The 27,991-nt window shown below is 38.8% G+C and overlaps 1 protein-coding gene across 4 annotated transcripts; it reads right to left on the bottom strand.

The window, feature by feature from the left end:
- Nucleotide 1: 1 nt before the first annotated feature.
- LOC139945590 (RNA-binding protein FXR1-like) lies at nucleotides 2-27,702 on the bottom strand. Of its 4 annotated transcripts, none has more exons than XR_011787091.1 (15): nucleotides 27,650-27,702; nucleotides 13,287-13,339; nucleotides 12,283-12,382; nucleotides 11,090-11,161; nucleotides 10,448-10,530; nucleotides 9,982-10,047; nucleotides 9,651-9,744; nucleotides 8,836-9,123; nucleotides 8,399-8,474; nucleotides 7,243-7,442; nucleotides 6,569-6,815; nucleotides 5,762-6,016; nucleotides 5,290-5,433; nucleotides 567-4,659; nucleotides 2-423 (listed from the first exon to the last, which is right to left on the bottom strand). XR_011787091.1 is itself a non-coding variant. In XM_071942997.1 (14 exons), exons 1-14 carry the CDS (start codon nucleotides 27,698-27,700, stop codon nucleotides 4,196-4,198), a joined length of 2,193 nt encoding a protein of 730 aa, XP_071799098.1. In that variant the 5' UTR covers nucleotides 27,701-27,702; the 3' UTR covers nucleotides 2-4,195. The 4 variants fall into 4 exon arrangements, 2 of the variants coding, with proteins under 2 accessions (XP_071799098.1, XP_071799099.1); XR_011787092.1 differs by having other exon boundaries at nucleotides 2-2,722; nucleotides 2,811-4,659; XM_071942997.1 differs by having other exon boundaries at nucleotides 2-4,659.
- Nucleotides 27,703-27,991: the final 289 nt, after the last annotated feature.

Below are 27,991 nucleotides of genomic sequence, written 5' to 3'. Positions count from 1 at the left end.
ATTGTAACATTTGTTTATATACAAACAAAATTAACTGTTTTTTCCCCCTTACTATTTACACTTTACTGAATACAACTGGCATGCAGTTTTCACACCATGTTTTTTTTTTTACACTCTTGATAGATAAAGCCCTACAAAACAAAGTGAGAAAATTAATTCATGAAATATTTAAAATGGTAATAGACAAAAGAGGTACAAAAATTACTGTGACAAAAAAATGACCAGGGGTACATGGCCAGGGGGTACATCTATAAATTGGGCCCCAAGTTAAAAGAGCTACCTCCGGGGAAAATCTACAATAAAAAATTGTCTTGATGAGGAAAAATAAGTGAGGCACCAGTCAGAAACTGTATACTTGATACAATATTTTGGTTCGCAAAATGCTTCTGGTAAGCAAATTAGTCAATAAGTGACAATGGGAGACTTTGGGACGCTAGGTGGCAGCAGACTTACCAGGTAAATTTTCATTGTTAATGTAGTTCTGTAGCATGCGCACATTACCGAGAACAATGGATTTTACCTGGTAAGTCTGCTGCCACCAAGCGTCCCAAAAGTCTCACATTGACATTTGTTTAGCTTACAAAGCTCTATTGGATTTCGCACAGAAGTCTGACTGGCTGTTTGGCTACTAAATACACTCCGTTTTTCTTAGTTCCTGCTCATTCATTTTCTTGTTTTTGTTGTTTAATTTATTTTTTTAGAGGGGGGGACACCAAAGACCTATGGTTGCCTTTATTTACCTCAACGTATACGAATACAGATTTGCCACATTTTATTTTTTACAGTTGTGGTAGTGTAGTACATGAAAATCAGTTCAAATTAAACAACATGCTTTGTTTGTTTTAAATCAATCAATATCCAACAGAAATGAAATACAATCTTCAGTCCGATCAAGTTTGCATGACAGAAGTTGTAATTACATCAAAACAAGTTACTTTAGAGTTTTGGCTAGTACTGATTTTAACCTTTTTTTACTACATAAAACAACACCAACATCATAAATTGAAAGTACTTTGAGCTCAAATGCAAATTTATGCAAATGAGTAGTATATATCAAACTATAGTACTCGTTAAAAATGTAAAATTACGTCAGGATCATTGCAGAACCCAAATCTAGTACTTCTCAAATTTGCCATAATGTTAATCTAAGTAGATTCAGATCAGTCTGGGTAGTAATAAATACAGTGCTTTCAAACTTTATGCAAATTTATGCTAATGAGGGACTGAGGGTCAGAGGCATTGATTACTATATCTAGTGCATTTTCTTATGCAAATTTATGCAAACAAAAGAGGGTCTGAACTTGGTATAACCAACTCTTATACTTCTGAAGTCTGACATTAATATGCAAATTAAAAGTCAGAAATGCAAACCCAACCAGTGTTAAGAGAATCTTTAAAGGGTCTATGTACTTTTTGTAACACAAAAAAACGCGATGTCCACAGATGTACAATAACTTTACACAGTTTGAAGATAATGATAGTAGAAAGCTTCCCTTAAAATATTACTTGCTGAGGTGCTGTAGTATTTGAGAAATGAGTACAACAATGTCATTTTATAACATTTAAGTAACATTATTTACTTTTTTAAGACAATTTTTTTCTTTTTTCTTTTTTCTTTTTTTCTTACTTGAGATAAGACACACCAGCGGTTTCTTTATTACATGGTTAAATATGGCCTGGTTCAGTACTCGAGTTGAAAAATGGCTGTCTATGTGAAACCAGTTTTTCTCTACTACATGTAATCACTCACAGTTTAGAACATCTTTCAAATGACTCTTACTTCAAAAAGACTTTAAAAGGAAAAAAAAAGTGCTTGCATAGATATATTTATCAGGGCGACATGACACCCCATCATTCTGTACACTGTACACACACTTGTTTCTATCTCATTATTTTAGTAACATAAATAACTTTTACCAGTCACATGATAGTGAAAAATAACACCCGGTTCATACGTTAAAATTTTTACGTCACATGGCTGTTTTTCGCAGCGAATGTTTCGCAGGAGTTGAGCATATTTCAACTAAAGTCAAAATGTGTATCACATTCGCATTCGCATTCGCAGGAAGTATGAACGAGGCTTAATAATCCAAGAAAATAAAGTAAAACGGAGAAATCAAGGGGTTGCAGATTTGCACACCACTCGTTGCTTATAATTTGAAACATTGCTTTAATAGTTGCAGTGTATGTATTATAATATTGACTTCTAACTAACAATTACAACATCATGTCTTTGTAAATTGTCTACAACATGTCGTTAAGTTTGCGAGTTGACACGTAACGTGGTGTCAATGTACCTCAGTAGTGATATCACTTATTGTATTCAGACTTTCATGCGAGTTTCTTAATAATAAATAACAATTTGGGAGACTACTCGTACTTAAACCCTCTCAGCTGAGTAGCTGAATGGACAAAAAAGTCACGGCTAAATCGTGGTTGAACCACAGGCATGTAAAGGCGCCTTTTTGTAGCCAACCATGAATGATCATGGAGCACAGCCAGAGATAGATAGTGTTTGATTTCTTCTGACCAGGGCCTGATTCTGTAGAGCTGCTTAAGCAGACAGTTTTGCAAAATTCTCTGCTAACTTTGACGTAAGCACAGAATTACCAGGGCCCAATTTCATGGCTGTGCTTACCACCGAATTCTGCGCCTATGATCGCGATTCCCCGCTAACGTGCAAGCGCCGAATTTCTGCGCTATCCTTGTAAGCATAGAATGCCTAGTAACGTGAAGTACGCAAGCGCAGAAGCCCAAATTCGCCGCATGCAAGCGCCGAATTTCTGCGCTATCCTTGTAGCGTAGAATGCCTAGTAACGTGAAGTACGCAAGCGCAGAAGCCCAAATTTGCCGCTAACCTGTGAAATACGCTTGCCGTAAGCACAGAATACTTGCTTCCATAAGCGCCGATTCTGTGCTTACAGTAAGCAGCGCCATGAAATTGGGCCCTGCTTCCACAAGCGGCAATTCTTTGCTTACGGTAAGCAGGGCCATGAAATTGGGCCCAGACGGTTGACAAACAAAGCCTAAACCAGACTTCTCTTCAAGTTACTTTTACGCAATTTATGACACCAACCGTTAACAAGTACATGTAGAAATATCAATTAGTCTTAAATGTCACTGCGTAAAGGGTCAATGTTCAAGTACTGTTATACTACACGCATCAACTTCTATGAAACGATCAGGTCTTTTTAATAATCACACCTGAAAAACAGTACTAACCAAACAGAAAAATTAACTCTGTATATAAAATCTAGTTATGTAACATTAGAATAAACATCAACAAGAGTTGTCCATGTACAAGCAAATCTTAACTGATTTTTATTACTTTTCTATACATTTTTTCGTTTTTATGGTAAAATTTTGTTTAATCAAAAAAGCTGTTTTTGTAATTGTCAATTGAAAGAAGTTTCAAATGCATTATTTTACAAGCATTGTTATGAAAAAAAGCCTCACATGAAATTAATTACAAAAAGAAGCGTTTGAGAGAGATGGTCAGTCCACAGTCCCAAGCACTGACCTCATAATAGAGATCAGTGGTCCCAAACACAAAGTACAGCGCCCTCTCTAGGCAGTTGTTAGGGTATGAAAGCGCCCTCTATTGTCGGGTGAAAAAAAAATTCCATGGAGCACCTTGACCTTCTATATGAATGTATTGCACGAGACCATAACACTGCCTTTTATAACGCTATGCAACCCCAACTACATTTCTGAGTTCTAACTATTTACTATTAACAAGGTCATAACTAATCATCGATGTCACACAAGTTTTTTGTTGTTGTTAAGAATACAAACAAATATTCTGACTTTGGCATCATAATGGGGCTCAAGCAATTTTTTCATTTACTTTTTTTTTTTTTTTTTTTTTAGTTTGAAATCTTGTTTTTTTGTTTTTTTTACACTACATGTACATTAAAGTTTGCAGTTTTAAGGCCCTGGGATTTTTTTACAAGGAGCTTAATATGTCTTCTACGTCTTCAGTATGACAAGGAGTACAATAATAAGGCATACTTTTTTTGAATTGTTTTTAAACGTTTCCTCACAATCCTATTCAATTAGAAATCTTTTTAACACACACCAGTAATCAACACAGATAAGTTGCATGCCACCTCCCCTTTTGTGTTCACATAAAATGGTATCACCCAAAGAAAGATCACCAACCTTTATATTACATAACACTGAACTAACTCTGCAATCAGGCCGTACCATTAACCAACTGGGGGGTATCCGGGCTCACCTCAGCCTTTATAGCAGGCTTGCTCTCAGTGGAGTCATCGCTGCCCGATTTCATCGGCCCATTCTGACTCGCTGGTCGGCGATTCCGTGGTCCGCGTTGTTCCTTGGGTCCGTTGGACGGACCCCTCGGTGCCGAGCTATTGTTTACAAACTTGCTACCGTTACCGTTACCGTTTATCGCTGGGCTGTCTGATGACTCCCCGGGCCTGGAGCTGCCTTTAGCTCCGTTGTTACCCTGTGAATAACCCTTGTCTCCTGTGCCGCCACCGAAGCGTCGTCTGGGCATGGGCGAGTTTGTCTTACTCGTGTCGGTGTCGTCGTGGTTATCCGCTCCACTATGGAGACCCTCGCCATTCATCGTACCCCCTCGTCCTCTGTTCTTGCGTCTACGGGGCCGACGTCTATTCGGTCTATTTGAATCATCTGATAAGAAAAACAATCAAAGTTTAGAGCATGAAGTTCGACACCAGTAGATGCACCAAAGGATAGGATTTGTTACTTAAACAAACTACTCATACATTACATACACTTGATAATTTATAATACACTAACTCTTAAAAGGTATAGACTTTAACTTGGTAAATAATAATAATACAATATACACTACAGGTAAACAGAGGTAAACATTGATTCTTACAGGCAAATTCACAATTAAACAAAACCAAATAATGATAATAATAATAATTAGCATTTATATAGCCCCATCTATCTAGAAAAACTAGTCCAAGGCGCTGGAGAGGAAAAGAAACCAAAACAAACAAGTTTGTACAAAGAAAATGAAGACGCTTAACTCTGTAATTACAAACACAAGAAGAAAGGGCAAACAATGCTTCATATTATTAAAAGAACAAAGATAAGAAATCTGCAGATTAGCTGAAAAGCTCCGTGCCTGTTGATGTTGCAGTCCGCAGCAACTCATAATACTGTAGCCTGTGGACAAAAACACATCAAAACAAAAGGAAATACACTATACAATTTTTAAACAATTTCCTAATTAAAGGAAGGTCAGAAATACAGTTCATCAACAAACCGCAGTGTCAACGTCCCTCTTACCTTCTCTCTCTGTATTATTTGTATCCTCGTCAACTGTAGTGTCTTCAAGGAGGGTGTCTTCCTCATCGTGTCTACGGCGACGGTTGTCACGGTAACTTTCCTCATCGGTTTCTGACGGTGGGGTACCAGTACTGGGTGCATCTGCTACAAATAAAAACAATAACAATATTATCAACTTTTTATCTGTGAGCTAACATTCCGCTGTTCAGGTTACTTTTAACGGACACATAAATTGAGCTCTAATTGTACCTCATGTTACCATCATAAACATGCCAACAAAACATAATGAAGAAAGCAGTGCAAACAGAGACGTTACTAGCCATTCTCCGCTTACACAGCTAGCGCAGAAATTTGGCGCTATCCGTGCAAGCGGAGAATGGTGACCATAGAATTCAGCGGTAAGCAGAGCCATGAAATTGGGCCCTGATGTTCAGGTTACCATCTTTACAACTCCTTGTACATCGATTCTTACCATGACCCCCTCTGCCTCTGCCGCGACCTTGTGTCGTCCTCCCGCGACCTCTGTTGGAAGTCCCCCCTCTGGAGGACCCTCCTCTGGACATTCCCCTAGGAGGCCTGGAGGCCATGCCCCTTGACGATGAAGGACCATACTTATGGTCAAAGGGCTTGTTGCCTTCCCTCTCTTCTCTCACTTGCTCTGCCCAGTCGCTGGAGCGTGCCCCGTCCTCACCGGAGGCGAGTTCCTCTGGTGTGCTACGACCACGCCCTGAAAAATCAACGTAATGTATAAATTTGTTAGGCTTTATGTTTTAGATACTTATGGAGAGTATAAATTTGTTAGGCTTCATGTTTTAGATACTTATGGAGAGCTGTTGATAGTATAAAACATTGTAAGAAATGGCTAGTATTAAACATTGTAAGAAACAGCTTTCTCTGAAGTAACGTAGTTTTTGAGAAAAAGGTAATTTCTCACTCAAATCTTTGAATCTGCTTTAAGACTTCAGGCCTGCAGCCTTTTAAAAGTATCTGAAAACACACAAATTTGTGCTAGAGTGGTGTTTTTTCTGTCATTGTTCTCTTGCAACTTCGATGACCAATTGAGTCCAAATTTTCACAGATTTGTTTCTTTTATGCATATGTTGGGATACACCAAGTGAGGATACTGGTCTTTGACAATTACCAAAGGTGTCCAGTGTCTTTAAAAGAACAACAGCAAGTTTTTCTCAACAGGCAGACCAACAACTGAATTCAGATAAAGGTTTTAAAATCTCTCATCTCTGGCAAAAAAAAACTGCTTCACACAAGAAGACCAACTCACCAGAGCTGTAACCGCTGTTCATACCCCCTCTCAATCCGCCTCGCCCCCCTCCCCTCGAGCCTCCTCTGCCCCTGCCTCTTCCCCTGCGCCCTCTACCGCTCCCGCCATCCTCCGAGAAATCCGACCCATAACCCCTCTCCCCCCGTTCTCTGGGTGGGGGGAAGTAGGGTCCAGAATTGTAACCGCCATTGAAGTTGCGCAGCTGTTGGTCAATCTGAAGACGCTGGACTCGCAGTTCTTCCATATCCTAAAGGGTAAACAAACAAAACAAAATTTTGTAAATGTTTGGGTTTGCGGCATAGAAATAGAACCCTGAGAACGCCGAGTGTCTCATTGTGCGTACAGTTTCGTTGTTAGACCATTTTTATGGACGCCCATACGCAATTTTTGTTACGTCATTATTGACCAATGAACATACTAGTAACGGTCTATGTGTGCTGACATCTTGCCATTTCGCGAAAAAATGGAAAATAGGAAATCAGACCAAAGTCTGCTTTGCTTAATTATTCATGATTGATCTGCTTTCAGTTTATTTCACAATATTTGTGTATACTTTTCGGAATCATTTAATTGTAAAGAGCAATGATCGTGCCTTTTTGGAATAGTGCTATAAGCACTGTTTATTATTTTACTATTAGTACGAAGAGTATCATGCCTGCAATACAAATACGCACCTTAAGATGCGCTAGATGGTACTCCAGTAGAATCCTTGCATTGACGATATTCTCCTTGGTGCCCACAAACATGAACGGTACCATGATGTTAATATCAGACGACTGATCCCGCTCGTTGTCGCCCTTGATCTTCACTCTGACCACGCCCGACTTGTCCACAATCTCCTGGATGACACGCCCGTTTTTGCCAATTACTTTTCCTGCATAAGAATAAGCATTGATTACATGATGATAACATAACTACAGTAATAGTCGAATAATAACATTGAATATATTTGCAGCATGTCTGTCTATCACGACACTCATGGTGCAAAAAACAAAACATCTGCTATATACAAAGACAACCAAAAGTAAGCTATGGTTGCTGAAACAGATGAGTTATAACTTGAGAACAAGCATCTGCTTGTCTCGAGTTGAATAGTAACATGTTTTTTAAAAGATTTGGGTACTTTTTCAAAATGTCTACAGATTTACATTAAACTTACAGGGTTTGAAGATAATGATAGTGGAAAGTTTCCCTTCAAATATTATTTACAGAGGTGTTGTAGTTTTTGAGAAATGAGTAAAACAATGTCATGAAAATAATTTTCATCTCACAAAGTTGAAAATTATTTTAGCATGTAACCTCCCATTAACCAGTTATGATATTTTACCATAACCATAGCATATATGGAAACTGAAACAAAATGTATTTGTTTTACTCATTTCTCAAAAACTACAGCAGCCCAGTACGTAAAATTTCAAGGGAAGCTTTCGATTACCATATTCCTCAAACTGTGTAAGTTTAATGTAAATCTGTGGACATTGTGTTTTGTGTTAGGAAAAAGTACAAAGACCCTTTAAAGACTGTGTGTCACCATCAATTGGAAAATGGTAAATATCAATTAAGCTTCAAATGTTAGTTTGTTTATGCCTTTTTAAGTGATTTGGAGAGCACTTTTTAAACCTTCTCTGTCCTTTTTGTTTCGCCCAAGTTTTCCCTTTATAAAAACAACTTGAGCTGAACAAAGACAAAATGACTAGAACATAATTTGAATCTGCGACCTTAAGTTTTAACATGCCATCACTCTACCAACTTAGCTATCTAACCCTTATATTTGCAGTCAGTCTCCCATTTGTTTCAATATCTTAGTTTGCGAGCTGTGTAGAAACCTACCTATAAGATTCCGTGGTACATCACACACCTCTTCTCCAAACTCCAGCATAGTCCTGGCTTGACGAATGGCATCCAGCTATCAAAAACAGGTGCAGAAAAATATCATGAGTTATAAATATATTGTTAACGCAAACCTTCCTTATATAATAAGAAAACAAATCTTAGTTGATGGGTGGGTTGTGAGACATGTCTCAGTTATTTTCTCAGACAACGTTTTTTAAGTGTGATTAACCAAGGGCCTTTCTTAAACCCAGGCTTGGGCTCCGTCTCCAGCTTGGGCTCCGTGCCCTGCCTACGCAGTGCAAAGGCAGCAGCGTGTATTTCGCACGCAGTGGTTTGAACATCAGCAGATGAGCAGATCAGCAGAACATCAGCAGATCAGCCTGGAGCCAGATCCGGAGCCCAAGCCGAGGTTTGAGAACGGCTGCTAGTCTCACCTCTCCAAAGACTCTAAACGTGCACGTATCCTCATCCAAATCAATGCGTTTGACCCCGATGACCCGTCGTGCGTTCTGGATATTGGCTCCGTGTGCCCCGATGGCCAACCCCATCAGATCTTCACTGACGCTAAACTCCTCCACGCTTCCTTCCATCTGGGACTTGGTGACCTCAAGCTGCTGGGCTGCCTCTTCTGCACGGCTCATCATCAGCATCTTCTCTCGGATGCTGCGGAAGTGCATGTCACTGAGGAGTTCAGCACGACGCACCAAGGATGCAGAGTTACCCTGAAGACGAAAAATACATTGCCATCAGTCATGTACGTCTTACTTACCTAAGTTTTGTGTAGGACTAGTCCTAACTTAATTTATTTATTTTATTTATTTATTTATTGATATCCAACAGCGGAGAGCCGCCACTTAAGACTAATCCTAGGAGATATTAAAAATGTATGGCTACTCGTCCTAACTCAAGATAAGACTAGTCTTAACTCTTTGTGAAATCCACCCCAGGCATATTTGGTTCTGCCAATATAGTAGAACAATTTTATTTAGGACAAGGGCTGACCTCCATGCACACATGGTGTAAACTTTTTAATAGACTTTTTAGGCCTTACTGAACAAATATTATCCTGATTTTTCTAGAGTTAAGAAAAATTACTCGCCTACCGCTTCAAAAGTTATTTTGCCAACTTCAGAGCCTTTTTTTAAAAGTCAGAACTGAAAACAAAAACGTTTGAAAGTCGCTAAAGGCAGAAGAATTTCATTCTTTGATAACACACCATAACTATAACAAATCATTTGAATAAACTCACAAAGACTAGGAGAGAACTTGTGTCTTCGTTGTAGAGGATGGCAAATGCGCCCGTTGACTTGAGAAAGTCTTGATGATGTTTGGTGTCCCTAGCACTGAAGGTGAAGAGAGAAATTTACATAATTTCCATAATTACATTTAAAATTTGCATAATAAGAACACAATTTGCATATTACTACTTAATTTGCATACACACAATTCACAAGAAAATTCTTATTTGATGCTTCTTAAGGTGTTGTAAAATAGGACCTCTCGGCTTCTTTCAACGGGAAAATATGCCCACGAAAAAATTCTCTTCTGAAAAGGGAAAAAAGAGACCGTATTTGACTCACTATTCTCGAATGTCTGCTGGCACTGTTATGGACACCTTGTGAAACGTTTCCGCACTAAGACACGGTCTGCAGGAAGTAAAGAAAAACATTATGACATTATAATAATAGCAACATTTCATTTTTATGCGATACGAATTTTGACGTCACAAATTTGCAACAAATAATTCGCAACAGTTGAGTTGTGTATTTATACCATCCCTCTTTCTATCCTGTCCTTGATGAAGATTTTGAGTTCTTATAACTCTTCCCCAAGATGGTAAATAACTTACTGTGAAACATTGCGAAACATTTGCAGCGAAAACAGGGACTGTCACGTCAGACTTTGTTTCGCATTCGCAGGAAGTATGAACCAGGCTTAAGCAAACTTTGGAGGTCACTGGATGTACGTGTACCATCCCTCTTTCTATCCAAGTCCTTGATCAAGATTTGTTTTTATAACTCTTCCCCAAGATGGTAGATAACTTACTGTGTGTTGGGCTGCCTCAATCTATCTCCCTGTACTATCTCATTATATGTTGCATCATACCCATGGTATTCTATTACAAAGAACTGAAAAAGAAGAAAAAAAAAAAAAACATAAATGAAGGTCAAAGTGCATGCTATTATTATACACATGTAGAGAGCAGGGCCAAATTTCATTAAGCTATTTACAGGAAGGCAAGTTTGTATGCTTACCGAAGCAGAAAAACTCGCATAAGGATCAAGATGAGTTGACAGCATAAGATTGTCTTCTTATTGCCTTTGTTTTAATGGGGATATTTCTATAATTATTTTTTAAAAGGATGATTAAAGTAAAAATGCATTGATGAAGACGCAATTATGTTGATCCCATACGTGGTCGTGTAAACAATTTTGTTTAGAACTGAAAACAAAGTTCCAAGATGGACCGTACCTTTACAAAGTTGCAAAATCAATCATAAAGGTGCGGTCCCAATGCAGCGATAACGATAACGATAAAGATATCGACGCAAAGAGAACGCATTCCATTGGTTGAATGAGCATGTGCGTATTCTGCGTGGAGAAATTCGACCAATAGAATGCGTTTTTCTTGCGTCGTGATCGTTATCGTTTACGTTGTCGCTGCAGTGGGACCGAGCCTTAACCATACCTCTCCTTTGATCTGCTGAATCTTGGCATGCCACCAGCCACATGGCTCTCCCTCATAAGATCGTGAGAATACCTGATAGCGGACGAGAAAAAGGAAAAGAAAAAAAAATGATGACACAGGGACAGGCCTGAGACTTCACTGAGGCAACAAGAGCGATTGCATCCATGCCCCCTGGTCATTGCCTTGGTGCTCTTAAAATTCTCCAGTAGAAAATGTACAGTTTAACAAGTAGAAAATACCTTGTTTGCCCTTGCCCTTTTCAAAAACAAAGCATACAGGCCTGCAGGGATTAGAAGCGATTCTGATACGCCCACATTGGACTGCTGCCTGCATACCATGGACATACTAGTAAACCATGGGTCATAATGTCGTCTGGATCCTGTATTTGTTCCATCTGTTTAGTGTATGTTTTAGTTTATCGAACATCAATGTTCTGCTTTAGTGATTGATCTCTGCACGGTGATATTTACCAAAGTATTTTTTACCTTGTGTCACAAAATAGGATCTAAATAACTACAAACACAAGTGAGAGTACAACTTTACTTCTGTCATGTTAGCAGTTTTTTAATGGTTGTAATGTTTTAAAGCACCTCAAACCACCCAACCATTTTCCACCATGTGATTGGACATGAAGTCTTATACTCAAAATAATCTCACTTGCTAAAATTGGGTTTGTTTTTTTTTGTGTGTGTTTTTTATCACCCTTAAATGTTAGTGTTACCCTAAAATGTTAGTGTTAAAAATGGATGAGAAAAGGTTGCCTCCCTTTTTTATAAAACTCTTGATTGAAATTTGAGAGTTATTAATTCAAAATATTGATAGTAAAAGCCAGCATGAAACCCTGCATGTCCACACATGTTGAAACACTTTTGAGTGGTTTCAGATAAGTAGTTGTCACGTTTTTGAAAAAAGAAGTCAAAATCACAACGCAATGTTTTTAGGAGTGACACAAAATCCGATTACATGTACATGCTAAACTTACATTCATCTCACTGAGACAAAAAAAATTTGTTTAAATAGTTTTACTCATTTCTAAAAACTACAGCACCTCAACAAGTAATGTTTTATGTGAAGCTTTCTACCATCATTATCTTTCAACCGAGTAAGTTTAATGTAAATCTGTGGACGTTTGTGTTTTGTGTCGTACAAAAATTACCCAATTTCTTTAACTGTTTTATTAATCTGACATGTACCTCGACTTCATCTCCAGCTTTTAGATCCTTGGGCTCTTCCACTGATGGAGGAGGGGGAAGACGGACATCAGAAAACGGAACACGTTTCTCCGGGTTCCAACTACAAATCAAACATAAAGTTAGAATTAGTTCAATAAATTGCTGCATGTTAGCTATTGATTCCCATAAATAATGGGGTTTTTTAACTTCTAAAAACAAGAAATCTAAGTATTTGAAGAAAGAGAATTGCGCACAAGTAAACTCAAAATGGATTGGACCAACTTGGTCCACAAAATTCACAACCGCGTGAGACTTGCACAGTCTATTCCCCGCAAAAAACCCACGACTAGACTTGTAGTGCACTCTACAGTCCACCACAGCGAGCGCTGGTGCACACACGTACACAAATACATGTACAAGGTACTAGCATACTGCATCTGTATGTCAGAATATAGACAGTACGCCTTCTACACTGTACTATAGTTCGTTCAATAAAAACGTCAGGGCACATTTCTTGAAGAAAACTGATGCAAAAGAGGCAAGCTACGTGTGGAACACGTTAGAGGTTTTTATTGCTCGAATTCCAGCTCACCAAAATTACTAACTACATTTAAAATTACAAGACACGAAAAACATGACATTTTAGTCTTGCAATGTAATCAATATCGGCAGAACTTTTTTTTTTTTTTTGGGGGGGGGGATTTTGTGGTGGGCGGCAGTCTATTTTACAGCTGAAGTGCCGGGCGGAAATTGTCAGTGCTGGGCAGGCCCGCCCACCGCCGCCCACCGTGGCTACAACGCTGCTAGCCTGCTCTTGTGATGCAGTCGTGATGCAGTCGTGATGTAGTCGTGATTCACTGTTTACGACCAACACTGAGCAGATAAATTCTTTGTTTGTTATGGCAGTGATGCACTTCGTTTTCTTCACAGAACATGAAACATAACACTGTTTAAACAAACATGTGTACATGTGTCATGTGGTTTTAAATAAGTGTGCCATACATACATTGTCCATGATGACTTACTTGTTTTCAAAACCTACAGTGACCTCTTTATCGTGGATGTTCTTGATAAACGCCTGCAATGGAATGAGACAAAAACATATTATTACACATTTTAGATACATGTAGAATACACCTTGCTTAATTTTCAAGATTGGATGAATCTCAAGTGCAAGTTTTCTTGTTCCTTTCAGAACCACCATTCGTTTCAGAACCACCCCAATTCATTTAGAGATTATCACCACATTCCACTCAAAATACAAAGTTTCAAATCCTACTAATGATTTGTTCAGTTAAAGGGAGCATGTACTTTTTGTGGGGCAAAAAACAGAATGTCCACAGATTTACACTAAACTTACACAGTTTGAAGATAATGATAGTAGAAAGGTTCCCTGAAAATATTACGTGCTGAGGCGCTGTAGTTTTTGGGAAATGAGTAAAACAATGTCATGAAAATTATTTTAAGCATTTACAAACCTGTTTTCATGGCATTGTTTTACTCATTTATCAAAGACTACAGCAACTCAGTAAGTAATATTTGAAGAGAAGCTTTCCACTACTATTATCTTCAAACCCTGTAAGTTTAATGTAAATCTATGGACATTTTGAAAAAGTACTTGAATCCTTTAACTTGAGTTGTCTGGTTGTACTAAAATACGATAATCTATCACGACAGTAAACATGGTCTACAGTGTATGGACACCGTTAACAGTAAGGACTATTGTACACAAACAAATTAAACATAAATCTGCAAAAACTGTGCACATAATAAAAGTAAATCCATCTTTGTACCGACATAAAATTGCAATTTGAATACTAATTAGAGCTATCCATTATACACCCTACCCCTCACAAATCATTCATCCCACTTTGCCAAAAAAAAAAAGGGTTCCGAAGGAGATAGGGTAGGGTTAGTAAGCCAAAATAACAATAATCACTGGGTAAAGCATACGCAAGACCAAACAAGTTTATGTGAAGTGCATAATGTAGATGAGTGGGATACTGGAAGATCTACACGCAGGCCACAAGCCTCCGTTGCCCCTGGTCTTGGCCTTGGTGCCTCTTCAAACGTTTTCAATTGACTTCAAGGGTGCGTTCGTTTCGCTACCCAGGGTCGACCCCGGTCTGCCCGCTACGTTCAAATGGCTTTGACGGGGCTCACTCGGGTCAGCCCCAAGTGCCCTGCTTGTGGAGTGGGTCACTTGGGTGTGGCCTGGGGTGCATGACATCACCACGAGAGGGCGAGTGTGATCGTTCGATTAGCTCTTGTCAGGGGCTCACCCGAGTGAGCACTACGGGGTCGACACAGGGAAGCTTATCGCACGCACCTTAAGATTTTCCAATGGAAATACCCTTTGCAAAGAGCAAAATGGCCTTGCCCTTTTTTAAAGATGAAATTTCAGGACTGCAGTATTCCCTTTAAGTATTGGATGGGAGTAAAGACAGTTAATGATGTGGAGCTAAATCCAACCAGACAAGCACATTCCTTCATGCATGTGCCAGGGCAATGATCTACACTGTATTAAAACCCAAATACACTCATAAATTGTACGCTTCAATATTAGCCAAGGTCAAAAACATGAATCCATGCATTTAATTTGTAAGACAGTCTCTGTGTATAGGGGACTCATTATACACACTAAGATACTGGGGTCCTGCTGATCTTTGCCAGTCCCACGCTGGGTGTGAAATTATGCATGTAAAAAGTTGGCCATATTCTCATTTCATGTATTGGAAATATGTACATGTACGTGTGAAAAGTATGTCATATATGTACATGTACATAAGACAGCTGGATCAGCTCGCTGCAAGGTTTGCACAACTGTCTAACAACATAACAAGCTGTAGTCTTGAAAATGTTTTAGGGTTTTACATACCACTTGTATATGCCAATTAATTCAATCAAATGAAAAACATTTATTTCCATACAAACACAATATACAAATACAAGCGATAGGATGTTACAAGATTGAAAACGGTATGGAGGCAAGGCCCATTAAAGCAAAGCTTGTAGGCTGGGATGCCTTAACAAAACAATGGAAGATAATAATGAGATCATTTAAATTATAAAACAATGCGTATTAACAACATAAACATCAAAACGAGACGGATAAACGAAACGCAAAAACAAACACCCCAACGAGACAGACAAACAAACAAGCTGACAAACTGACAAACAAACAAACAAACAAACAAGCAAACACCTCAAACTTACACCTCAAAGAAACCAACCACCACCCCAACAAACAATACAAACACCACAACATACTCCTCGAATATCCTCCTTCTTCAACATCACTCCACATCAAAGCTTTATCTTTTCTACACATGCAATGTATTCTTCTGAGATGTTACAGACCAAAAGGGTCTGCATTTAACAACTAATCTATAGTTTATTATTAGTTTCTAAACTAAAAATAGACTCGCTTAATCCTTTTTACCCACCACTTATCCTTTAACCTGGCATTTTGTTTCGAAATCCCAAACACAACATACTATTGTCCAACACTACATTTGCAAAAGTGCAATAACAATATTACTTTGAATGAAATAAGGTCTTTAAAGGTCAAGTTTTCATGCCCAAAACATCTCAAACATTAAGTTGTAAATATTTACAGTGTCATCTCATCATTGCCTAGCTTGATTTTAAGTTAGAAATTTATACAAGTAGGACTACTTGCAAGCATTTTTTTCAAGAAAGTTTTTTTTAATCATAACAGACTACGTACATGTTAGCAGTTTGGCATGCGTGTGGCCATGCTACTTGAATATCCTACTTCTTCAACATCACTCCACACCAAATTGTTTGAACTTACACGTAAGATATGACCCTGTGATAGCACTTAGTTGGGTCTACTGTCCTCCCCCCCCCCCCCAAGGTCTTCAGCTCAATCATTCACTTTGGCAATTGGATGTTTTATGTGGGATTGCAACTTTGCAAGGGTCTTTACCGATCGAAACTTGAATTTGAAAAATATCGGTTGGAAAAAAAATCACATAGAGTTTCCCTAAAATTGTGTGACAAATTTCAGGTCCTAAAAATAAACAGAAAGGGCCTAAACGAACACAGCAAGAGTTTGCGCCTAGAATATTCTCCTTGGCACGTTGTCAAATATTAGACATTGTTGGACACTGAGTTTCATAAACATCAACATTACTAGTAGGCGAGGTACAAGTATTCTCAGACTACAGCCTGGTTCACACTTCCTGCGAATGTGAATGCGAAGCGAATGTTGACGTCACAAATTCGCAACGAATAATTCGCAGCAGTTGCCCTCTGCTCTACTCACTTGCGAATATCGCTGCGAAAGGAGGCTTGTGACGTCAAATTCACGTCATTTGCATTAAGTATGAACCGGGCTTACCTCTGACTACAAAATTTTGAGCTTCATTGTACATGTACATACATGTAACAATAAAAGACAAAATTCTTTCTCCAAGATGACATGCAGATCAAAAATAAGAATGTTTTAAATCTTCAATGAAACTGGACAAGATAATCGGGTGTTCTTGTAAATGTACCTTTAAGTAACAATAAAGGACAGAATTCTTTCTCCAAGATTACATGCAGATCAAAAATAAGAATGTTTAAATCTTAATGAATCTAAATGAAACTGGACGAGGTAAATGAGTGTTCTTGTAAATGTACCTTTATAAGTACATGTAAGTACACTTTGGAAACAACAAACAGACTCCACAGCAGACTTGGGAGGCAAGTACATAGTACAAGCATGAGTGGCAAGACAAATATGCAACCTTTCTCGTGAACTTATGTATCTCCAAGACCTAAAAGAGCTCTCAACGCATGTGACTCAATTATCAAAATCTGAATAGAGGTTTCTCTCTGCACACATTTAAATAGTCCACTGTCTCTGTGCTGTTGCAGGCCTGTATGCTTCGTGTTTGACAGGGAAAGGGCACCAAGGCATCTTCTCCTTGGTAAAAGGGCACCCTACGAGGAAATTGTAAATTTCTCCTGGAGCATTTCAAGGGCACCAAGGCAATGATCAGGGGGCATGGAGACAATAGCCTCCATTGACTCCGTGAAGTATCTGGCCTTGTTTTTCCCTGTTCTTGGCCTTGGTGCTAATCGCTGCATAAGTTGGGTTTCCCAGTGTTTTGAGTCTTTAAGATTTAAGGGATTGAGAGTGCCCTCTACTAAATGAAAACGGCGTTGCCCCCTCAAAAGTGAAGTGCCATCAAATAATCAAATAACAAGTGAGCGAATTTTTACATCACAGGGCTATTATCGCTGCAAAGAAGTTGAGCACATTTCTACTTGTCCGCATTATTTGTTGCGAATTTGTGACGTCAACATTTGTGACGTCAACATTTGTATTGCATTTGTGACGTCAACATTTGTATTGCATTCGTATTCGCAGGAAGTGTGAACCGGGCTTTATGCCATTGCAATGTGAAGAATTGTTTGTCTGCTGCACAAACAAAAGGAAAAAAAAATTCCCAGTCTTTAAGATTTTCCAATGGGAGTGCCCTTTACAAAATGAAACAGCCTTGCCCTCTCATGATAACTATGCCAGTGCAAGTCTTTACAATCCATTATTCTTTCTTTAGCTCTTCTTCAATTCCCACAGCACACATTTCATTCAAACCGCACTGTGGAAAATTCTTTGTCTGCCGCACAGACGAAAAGAAAAAATGTGAAAACACAGAGGGGCAGCCCAGACCATCCCAAACATTAAGGACAGAGATGTCTTGACCTGGTGGTACACACGTGTGCACCCCTGGTGCATTTCTCCCCACAGGCATGTGTGAAACTAGGAGGCCCTATTCTGTGTACTACCAGTCACAACAGGGCTGTAGTACACTTAACTCAATCAACTTGACACAAGACCCGAGCTATGTCAGCTATTTCAGCCTGTCAACCTTCCGTTAGATACATGTATCTACCATCTGAAGGGTCCAAAATGGAAAAACCTCTTGCACACCTCGTCTCGTTGTGTCCTTATTTACCCCCTTACGTCATTGACATTAATTTTCATTCATCAATCTTTCAATAAACATAATGAAATTTTGCATGAAAAACCATACACAGTTTGCAAAATTGTCTCTACAAAATGTGGTCATGAACCATGATCGTGTCTTGTGTACATGTATGCATACATAACATACATGTACTGTATACTGTAATTCGTCTATATTTAGCGCATATTACATCAGGGTATAACTAAAGGGAGTAGGAGTAAGTGCTTTGGTATGAGTTGACATCACAGTAGGCCTTGTAATGTTTATGGTGACATTCTCTTCAAATCCCTTGTTAGTGAATAATATCCAGATGCTACTATACTTGTGCTTTGTTCCTGACGTTACTAAAGTTTTCACGTCACATACATAAGCCTTTTTGAGATATGGCAGACACAATGCTACAACACTTAAGGTTTGGGTAAATTTGTGCATATTGACCATATAAATAGAACGTGTGTTATTCAGTGAAGTGCGCATTATTTTAGGCGACGCAGCATTTACACGTAAACCTATTGACCACCAACGTTCATGGTAAGCGTGGCATCAGTCGCCTTGGTGACGCGCGTATCACGTCCGCCATACCTCAAAAAGGCTCATGATCATGTAGGCCCAAACTTTAATTCGGATCTGTGATAACATTAGCGAACTATTACTTGAGATTGTACATTGTACAATGTATGTCAATGACCTCCTTGTAGTATAGTATACAATTGTTGCACGCTGTGACGGGGTCCATGGCGTTGTGTACAACCAAGGGGGAAAGTGGCACCCGAGGCGAAGCCGAGGGTGCCATTTTGCCCCCCCGAGGGTGTACAAAACCCATGGACCCCAAATCACAGCGTGCAACAATTGTTTTGTTATACCTCTCAGGCCTGATACTTCACGGAGGCAACGGAGGCGATTGCCTCCGTTGCCCCTTGCCATTGCCTTGGTGCCCTTGAAATGCTCCAATAGAAATTTACAAATTCCACATAGGGTGCCCTTTGCCAAAGAGAAACGCCTTGGTGCCCTTGCCCTTTCAAAAACGAAGCATACAGGCCTGACCTCTGGTAACATGATTATTCCTCATCTCAGAGTTGTGGGGGTCATTGCATTGGTTGCCCTGCTCTTGGCCTTTGTGCCCGTGCATGAAGAAAACAAATTGTAGACTCAAATTCCCACGGAAATGAAAACAAAAATCCCCTTTTTCCTACTAAATACAAGATGTACACATTGTACATCAGCCCATGATGTTAATTTTTGAGAGGGCAAGGCCATTATCATTTCGTAAAGGGCTCTTCTATTGGGAAATCTTAACGTCTACATGAAAGTTTGAAGCAGCAGCATGGCCAAGACCAGGGCAACAGAAGACATGGCCTCTGTGGTCTCCGTGAGGTACATTCCAAGCCTGATACTAAAGTCTGTTTTGAACATGATCTACATACACACTGTCTGACTGGTTGTCTACAGTTGTACCGTGATGAGCAGATTCATAACATAGGAATGTACAATCAGTACACAGCATGCATGTACAACCTACCACACTTCATACTATAGGCCTACACATGTACAGTAAACTCTCCGTACATGCCGTACAAATGTGTACAACCCTACAATGTACTGACTGTACATTGTACATTACACTTCATAACACGCGTCTAACTCTACTACTATAACACAATTCGTGGACATGTACGTCATGTACTGTACATTCACATAGAATGTGAAGACGAGCCTCTCCTGAAGACGAGTAGAGTGTACTGTTCGAAACGTCAAGACCACACAGGCTTTTAAAGAGCCAACACTCCCTCAAAAGAGATAACACTCTCCTGAACAATGTTGTAGCCACGGTGGGCGGTGCTGGGCGGGCCTGCCCAGGACTCACATTTTTTGCCCAGCACTCTGAGCAAAATACAATGTGCCGCCCAGCACAGACTTAAAAAAAAATTCCTCTTTGCATTGATTTGAGACAGCTGATGATAAGGAGTATCAAATGTCACAGAGAAAGAACACAATCAAAAGGCCATTCAACTTATTGCGTGGCCCCATAACACAAACAGCAATAATGGCCGCATAATTTAACATGAATAATTTTGTTGATCCCCTTGCCCTTGGTAGACTTCCAACAAAATTTGATTTATTGCCCACCACTAAAACTGGTCTAGCTACAACACTACTCCTGAAGACCAGTAGAGTATACTGTTCAAAACGTCAAGACCACACAGGCTCGCCAACACTCCCTCAAATAAGATAACATGGTTGTACCCTCAAGTTTTACGATTTAGTATAGTTACTTCTAAGAATGTATTCCACACATACAGTGAGAAATGCACAAAATAAAGGTTTAAACACTAAAGGTTTGTGAATGCAAAACAATATCATAATATCAAAGCGAGTTACTACAAAATGACTCAGCAGTTCTAACTGCTTTCATTGGTTATAAACTGTGCAATTAACTTCACCTGAAACAATTCTTTTGCGAAAACATGCAGTTATCTTGTTTCACACCATTAACCCCAGTGTCAGGCCAAATATTATGTATGGGAACTTCCGTATTAAAGCCATTGGACACTTTCGGTACAGAAAAGAAAATTAAAAGTTCACAGGTTTACAAATAACTTACAGGGATTACAGAAGGTAATGGTGAAAGACTTCTCTTGAAATATTATTCCACGAAATGCTTTACTTTTTGAGTAAACATCAAAACAATATCAATTCTCGATATCGAGAATTACGGATTTATTTTAAACACCTGTCATGACACGGCGAAACGTGCGGAAACAAGGGTGGGTTTTCCCGTTATTTTCTCCCGACTCCGATGACCGATTGAGCCTAAATTTTCACAGGTTTGTTAATTTATACAGCAGTTGTGATACACGAAGTGTGGGCCTGGGACAATACTGTTTATTGAAAGTGTCCAAAGGCTTTAACAAATTTTAACGACCAATTTTCATAATGCATCATTACCAAAACCTGGCTACAATTTTTCAGTAGTTTCTATCAATTTTTCGAGGGGGGTGCATCTTTACAATATTTATTGTCATAATACTCTGATCATGAGGTATTATCAACATGCAGAATCGTGCTTGATTTAGCCTTGCTCTCCTTTTGTGCTCCTTTATTATCCGAAGCGCATGACTGCAGTTATTATTCTCTATCCCTAGTCACCTGTGACAGCTTAGTGTAGTGCACTTCATTATTGTTCCTGTCAAAATGGAACACCTGTCACGATGGTTTGGTGCCAAAATATTGATTCTTTAAATGCACCAGAGACAAATGAAAACTGCAAACCTCAGCGAACTGATGTTTTTTATTATAGAAGGGATTCCCCGGTTTTCTGCACAAACAATGGTGATTAAAACGCAACACTCTGTGATTGCAATGCATCCAGCTATCATGTGACTGGGGATATTATTAGAAAACGGTCAGAAATCTAGGACGAATTGTGCAGTTCTGAGCTTGCCAGTAATCCCCTTTTTAAAAAGTTTTCATTCAACAAGCACTACATTGTTAAGCAGCGTACACACAAAAAGGCTTCAATGCACAGAATTCTCATTTTCACATTATTTAAGCTTAAAGACACTGGACACTATTGGTAATTGTCGAAGACAAGTCTTCTCACTTGCTGTAACTCAACATATACATAAAATAACAAAATGTGAAAATTTGAGCTCAATCGGTCATCGAAGTTGAGAGATAATAATGAAAGAAAAAACACCCCTGTCACACGAAGTTGTGTGCTTCCAGATGCTTGATTTCGAGACCTCAAATTCTAAATCTGAGGTCTCAAAATCAAATGCGTGGAAAATTACTTCAATTTCTCAAAAACTATGTTACTTCAGAGGGAGCAGTTTCTCACAATGTTTTATACTATCAACAGCTCCCCATTCCTCGTATCCGTAACCAAGTAGGGTTTTTTTATGCTAATAATTTTTTTGAGAAATTACCAAAAGTGTCCAATCCTTTAAAAATGAAATCTATAATCCAAAAACACAAATTCTCATAAACAAATTCTCTCACAAGGATTTCCATTTTTTTTTTTTTTTTTTTTTTTTTACATTTATTCTCATATAAAAAGTTTTCAAAGGGATCACAATGAATAACGTAGGCTTACATTGTACATTTCATCACGTATGTACAATTCCAAAACCTTATGATGTAGGCATACAATGTTTTTACAATACTGCATTAAGTACTTGCATGTACTGTACAGACATGCACCACTCTTGTATGACCCTTTCACAGTGAGCACAAATTCTGCGGTTGCAAAAAAACTATGGTGAACCCCAATCACTGCTACACGAATGCATGCAACCAACACCAGACAGGAGCATACAAAAGCAATCTATTATTGTGAACTGGGTTTGGACTCCATTAAAGCAACACTTGAAACAAGGCCTCTTGAAACTATGCTTCAGACATCAATGGCTAAGTTTAATGAATGGTTCTGGTTTATTAAACAAACTACAAGATATTCAAGGTTACGACAGTAGCGTTGTTGTTCACAGATAGCGCATCCATGCAGCTGGCAGTATAAATTTTGAAATTTGTTTTTCATAAAACTAGAATTTGAACAATGGAATAATAATAAAACAATGAGAAACATTTTCTACTGCAACATGTTCGGTGTAGAATAGTCTATTGTACATACTTAGTACTTGCAGATCATGGATTGCGTTTGATTTTAAGTCAATACCAAACAAACCATTAAAACCCTATCCCTTACTTATAAAACAAAATACGCCAAACGGTAAAAGTTGTTGTATTTAAATTGCAATTACGTCGTACTTAAAGCCAGGTTCCCTCATTTTGAGTGTACATGGGTACTTCCTGAGAAAGCGAATTTTTACATCACAGGGCTGTTTTCGCAGCCAGTGTTCCGCAGGAGTTGAGCACATTTCAATCGCTGCAAATTAGTTGTGACATCGTCTTCAATATTCATATTGCAAAAATGTGGACCAGGCTTTTTAGTCAACTCAAATCCCATATATTCTATTGCACTGTGAGCTGCATTAGTGTACTATGTCCTTGGCACGTTTATGTGCAATCCTAGTCCCTAGCAATTTTCAATGCGTACTAGTGTCACCAACCTGGCCAAGGCTGGAGTAAACCAGCTCATTTCACACTGCACATTTTTCAGCATGTAGCACATATTTTCAATTCAACTGTGTTGCATTTTGCTGCTTGTACAGCAGTGTTTTCATTTCGACTGTGTTTCATTTTGCTGCATGTACATACAGGCTCAGTGTTTTTATTTCAACTGTGTTGCATGTTGTTGTTGTACACTAGCACTAGCAGGGTTTATATTTCCACTCTTTACAGCAATAAGATGCATTGAGCCAGGTGCCTAGAAGAAAAAACCAGGGCCCAATTTCAAGGCTCTGCTTACCGCCTAATTCTGCGCTTATAATCGCCATTCTCCACTTACTGTGCAAGTCCAAAATTTCTGCACTACAAATGTACATGAAGCTGTGTAAGTGAACCACGTCTAGTAACATGAAGTACTCACGCGAACAAGCAACAATTCCCCACTACCCCTAGTCTGCAGGTACATGTCAGCAATGAACTAACCAGAGAGCCCAATTTCACAAAGCTGTTTAGCAGAAAATACTGCTTTTGACCAGATTCTTTGCTAAGCAACAAATGAATCGGGCACCAGCCACAACAATGCAAACTTAATGTAATTTGGGGTGGTAACCTGATTCTGCTAAGCAATTATTATCCTGTGCTTACTTGCTTTTTTAAATTGAGCCCATGAGTTTGGTCCTCGATCCAGTGTTTTAACTGGTATAAGGCCTGCACAAGGAGCATTCATAGAGAGAACCCCTACAGTAGGCTATTGACTGAAGATCTCTAATTTGGGGGCACACCCAAAACCTACACAAAGTAAATCTTTTGTGTTCCCCCAAAACACACTGAAAGTTTACATAATTTACAAGCGGTCTCAGGGAAGCACACTAGGGACTCCTATGCAGAGCAAAGGTATGTTGTACCACAGGCATGATGCTTCGTTTTTGAAAGTGCAAGGGCACCAAGGCATTTTCTCCTTGGTAAAGGGCACCCTTATGAGAAAATTGTAAATTTCTACTGAAGCATTTCAAGGGCACCAAGGCATTGACCGGGGGCACGAAGGCAATCGCCTTTGTTGCCTCCATAAAGTATCAGGCCTGCCACAGGTATGATGCTTCTTTTTGAAAGGGCAAGGGCACCAAGGCATTTTTCCCTTGGTAAAGGAAACCCTTATGAGAAAATTGTAAATTTCTACTGGAGAGCATGACCAAGGAACATGGAGGCAATCGGCTTTGATGCCTCCATGAAGTATCAGGCCTGGTACATGTACCATGGTAACTGTACATGTAGGTACATGTAACTCTCAAGTCATTCTTCAAGTACCTTCACAGTTTCTCAGAAAAAGTTTATTCATTTCGGTGTGCGATGATTATGTTTATTTTTAAAACACAGTTGTTTTAAAAATTCTTCCTGGTATTTCCAATCAGACATTTTGTCTTTTTTACTATTATAAAACAACGGTATTTTAGAGAAAAAATAACATGACATATTTTTTAGTATGAAATTTTTGGTCAAGCTACATGTACATGGGTTAACAGTTGACAAATGAACGCAATTACCTCCATGGGTCAACATCAGGTTTTTGTTCTGCTGATCAGAACAAACCTAAAACAGTTATGATTTTGAGATTAGATTCACATGGGTCTCAACCACAGGAATGAATACACACATTATACATGTTGACTGTTAAATCTGATTAAGTACATGAAAAATACACTCATTGTGTATATATATCAAGCACCCAAACATGTTTGTGTGCGCATAGATTTACATCCAATGCATTGTTCCTTCTGCTAGATTGTGGTTGTCCAATAATTAATATTTATAAATAGACATTCACTATTTTAGACTGATACTCCATAAAGCATTCTTTTAAGGTAGACATTCTGAAATGATTTCCAAGATGGCTGTCATTGCCAACAGTCATACATGTACATGTTTATCAGATTGCTCATCAGTGGGAATTCCCCATGCCTTGCCATACCTTGTACACTCATTTGTGTACATAATGTACATACAGTATACTGGAATATAGTTTGGGACTTAATGATGCATGAAAGCTTGCATACAATGGAAATGCAATGTGTACTTTCCAGTTTGCAAACATGACAACAGTTCAAGCAACACAAAAGAGTTTTAAACACTGTTCATGGTGAAATGTTTTCAGCATGAAATACAATGATGCAGTAGTCCAATTAACTGGCATGAACAAAGTAGGAAATTCGGTTATAAATCTACAGGGCTGTCCACACTATGTACATGGTGCATGTACATGTATGGGCTTTTGTAGATCTTTCCAGGCTGTTTGATATCTAATTTGCTGATTCTTCTAAGGGCAACAACTAAAAAGATTAGGGTTGAACAAAAAAATATCATGCCTGTAATGTGTTAAGTTGGAGAGAAAATTAAAACTGATTTTCAGTCAGCTGGCCATGATTTTCCTGTAGATAGGTTGCAATGCCATCTTATTAATGGACAAATTGCATTTTGACTTGCAGGCACATTAAAGGGAAGGTACACGTTTGGTAAATGTCATAGACCAGTCTTTTCACTTGGTGTATCCCATCATAACCATAAAATAACAAGCCTGTGAAAATTTGGGCTCAATTGGTCATCAAAGTTGCGAGAAAATTATGAAAGAAAAAACACCCTTGTTGGACGAATTTGTGTGCTTTCAGATAAGAATAAAAGACTTCTAGCTAGAAGTCTTTTATTATTTTAGTGAGAAATTACCTCTTTCTCAAAAACTACGTTACTTCAGAGGGAGTGGTTTCCCACAATGTTTTATACTATCAACAGCTCTCCAATGCTCGTTACCAAGTCAGTTTTAAGTTGATATTTGTTTTGAGTAATTACCAAACGTGTACCTTCCCTTTAAGCACTTAAATGATTGTTCTCCAACAATTGTGTGATGCGTTTTGTGAAATGTGCGCATGATGCACGCTATTCCCAGGGTTCAATGGTAGCGGTCGCCAAATGCGAGTGAAAACAGCGGCGAGCAAGTCAATTCCTTTCCTTTACTAGTCTGCCGGGTGACAAAAGAAAATTGGTCCTTTTTACAACAAAATGCAGGGTACGGAGGCAAAATCCTTAGGAGAGATTATTTTAAAGTTAAAAATGGTTTGACAAGTCTTGATTTTTGCAGAAGTCAGAACACAACACAGATCACAAGTCCACGCTAAGCAACATTCTGCACTCTGCCTGTGATTGGCCGTTGTTAATTCCCATAGCCAAAAGTAGGCTTGGCTAAACTTCAACTTGGTACATATTCATTGCGAAAAACTTGATGCACCAAGCCTGTGGATTCTGTTCACAATATACAAACTTGGGTTTAAGCCTTAATTAATAAGGCTATTTTTATACACACTACATCGACAAGTTTTGCCGATACAGCCTCAGGGTGATGCAGGGTAAAGTTTATTAAATTTGTTCCTAACGTGCATTGATGACTGATCGTTGAATCACAACAATTTCATTGCAAAAGAAGTTCTATTATACAAATGACCCTCAAATCACAAATCCATGGGGATGGTTGCTAATTTGAAAAAAAGTACTTCCATTCCATGTTCAAGTTGTCTCTTTTTTTAACGGACAAGCATGACAGGCAGTCGAGTTATCTGACCTGTTGTAAAGTTGGGATAACTTTCCGTATGGCGCCACCACTTTTTCGCAAATTTTTACAAAAAGGGATATCTCATTGAGGTAAATAAAATAATATAATATTTCATATCGAATTAAAAAGTGGTGGCGCCATAATAGGGAAACTTTTCCTAAAGTTGTCCGACATCCGAGTACAATAATGACTAAAAGACCCTGACATAGTGACATAAACAGACACACTGACATCACTGACATGACTGTGACAGTGACATTGTCACTCAGCAGACAGAGACAATTAGGACTGCAGAATGAGACGGAGAAAGTGATTGCATTGCAGTGCAGTGCAGTGGAGGTCAGACTCGGCATCTCAAATTTTGCATTTTTTACCTAACAAAAAAGTCAAAAGCACATCAAACTTCACTGGCTGTTAACATCATTTCATGTGCAATAAATCCATGGGTGACGTTCGCGTACATTATGTCCGACGAGCTGTCCAAAATACTAACCAACAAATAGGCCTATTCACCCATGTTTTATTTTTCATTGCAAAATATTTCACGTGAACTGCATGCAGAAGAGATGGGCAACCAAACTCATGATGATCGGGCAAGGCACGTCGATTTTTCCCGCTAATTCTCCAACTTTACATTCACCGTTAGAACATAAATATAACTGCATACAGATTCCACATTATTCACGCTTCTAAAACTGCATCCTGAAACAAAAACGCCCCACTGTAAAATGATGAAATTTACCTTGTAATATGCACCGTTCGCGTCAAGCACTTCGACAGATAGCTCCTCCATTTTGGACTGAAGTTTCGAATGGCATTATGGGTAAATGGGATTTTGCGTTTCATTCACACTTGCTACACATGCGTACTCTCTTAGTGTGGATTGCGTGTTGGTTTTCTCCATTCTCTCTGCTCTTTTATTTCGTCCAAGGTCATTGAGCTGCAGGCGAGGATGCGGAAGTTTTCAGATAAAAATGAAATAATTCAACAAAACATTCTATACATTAAATGGTGGAGATCAATGCAGGAGCCCCTATGTGCAACACACAAAACATGAACAAAATAAATGGGCCCAATTTTCACA

Source organism: Asterias amurensis, chromosome 12 (assembly GCF_032118995.1).
Source record: "Asterias amurensis chromosome 12, ASM3211899v1".
NCBI classification, from domain to species: Eukaryota; Metazoa; Echinodermata; class Asteroidea; order Forcipulatida; family Asteriidae; genus Asterias; species Asterias amurensis.
This window is presented reverse-complemented; position numbering and strand designations above follow the sequence as displayed.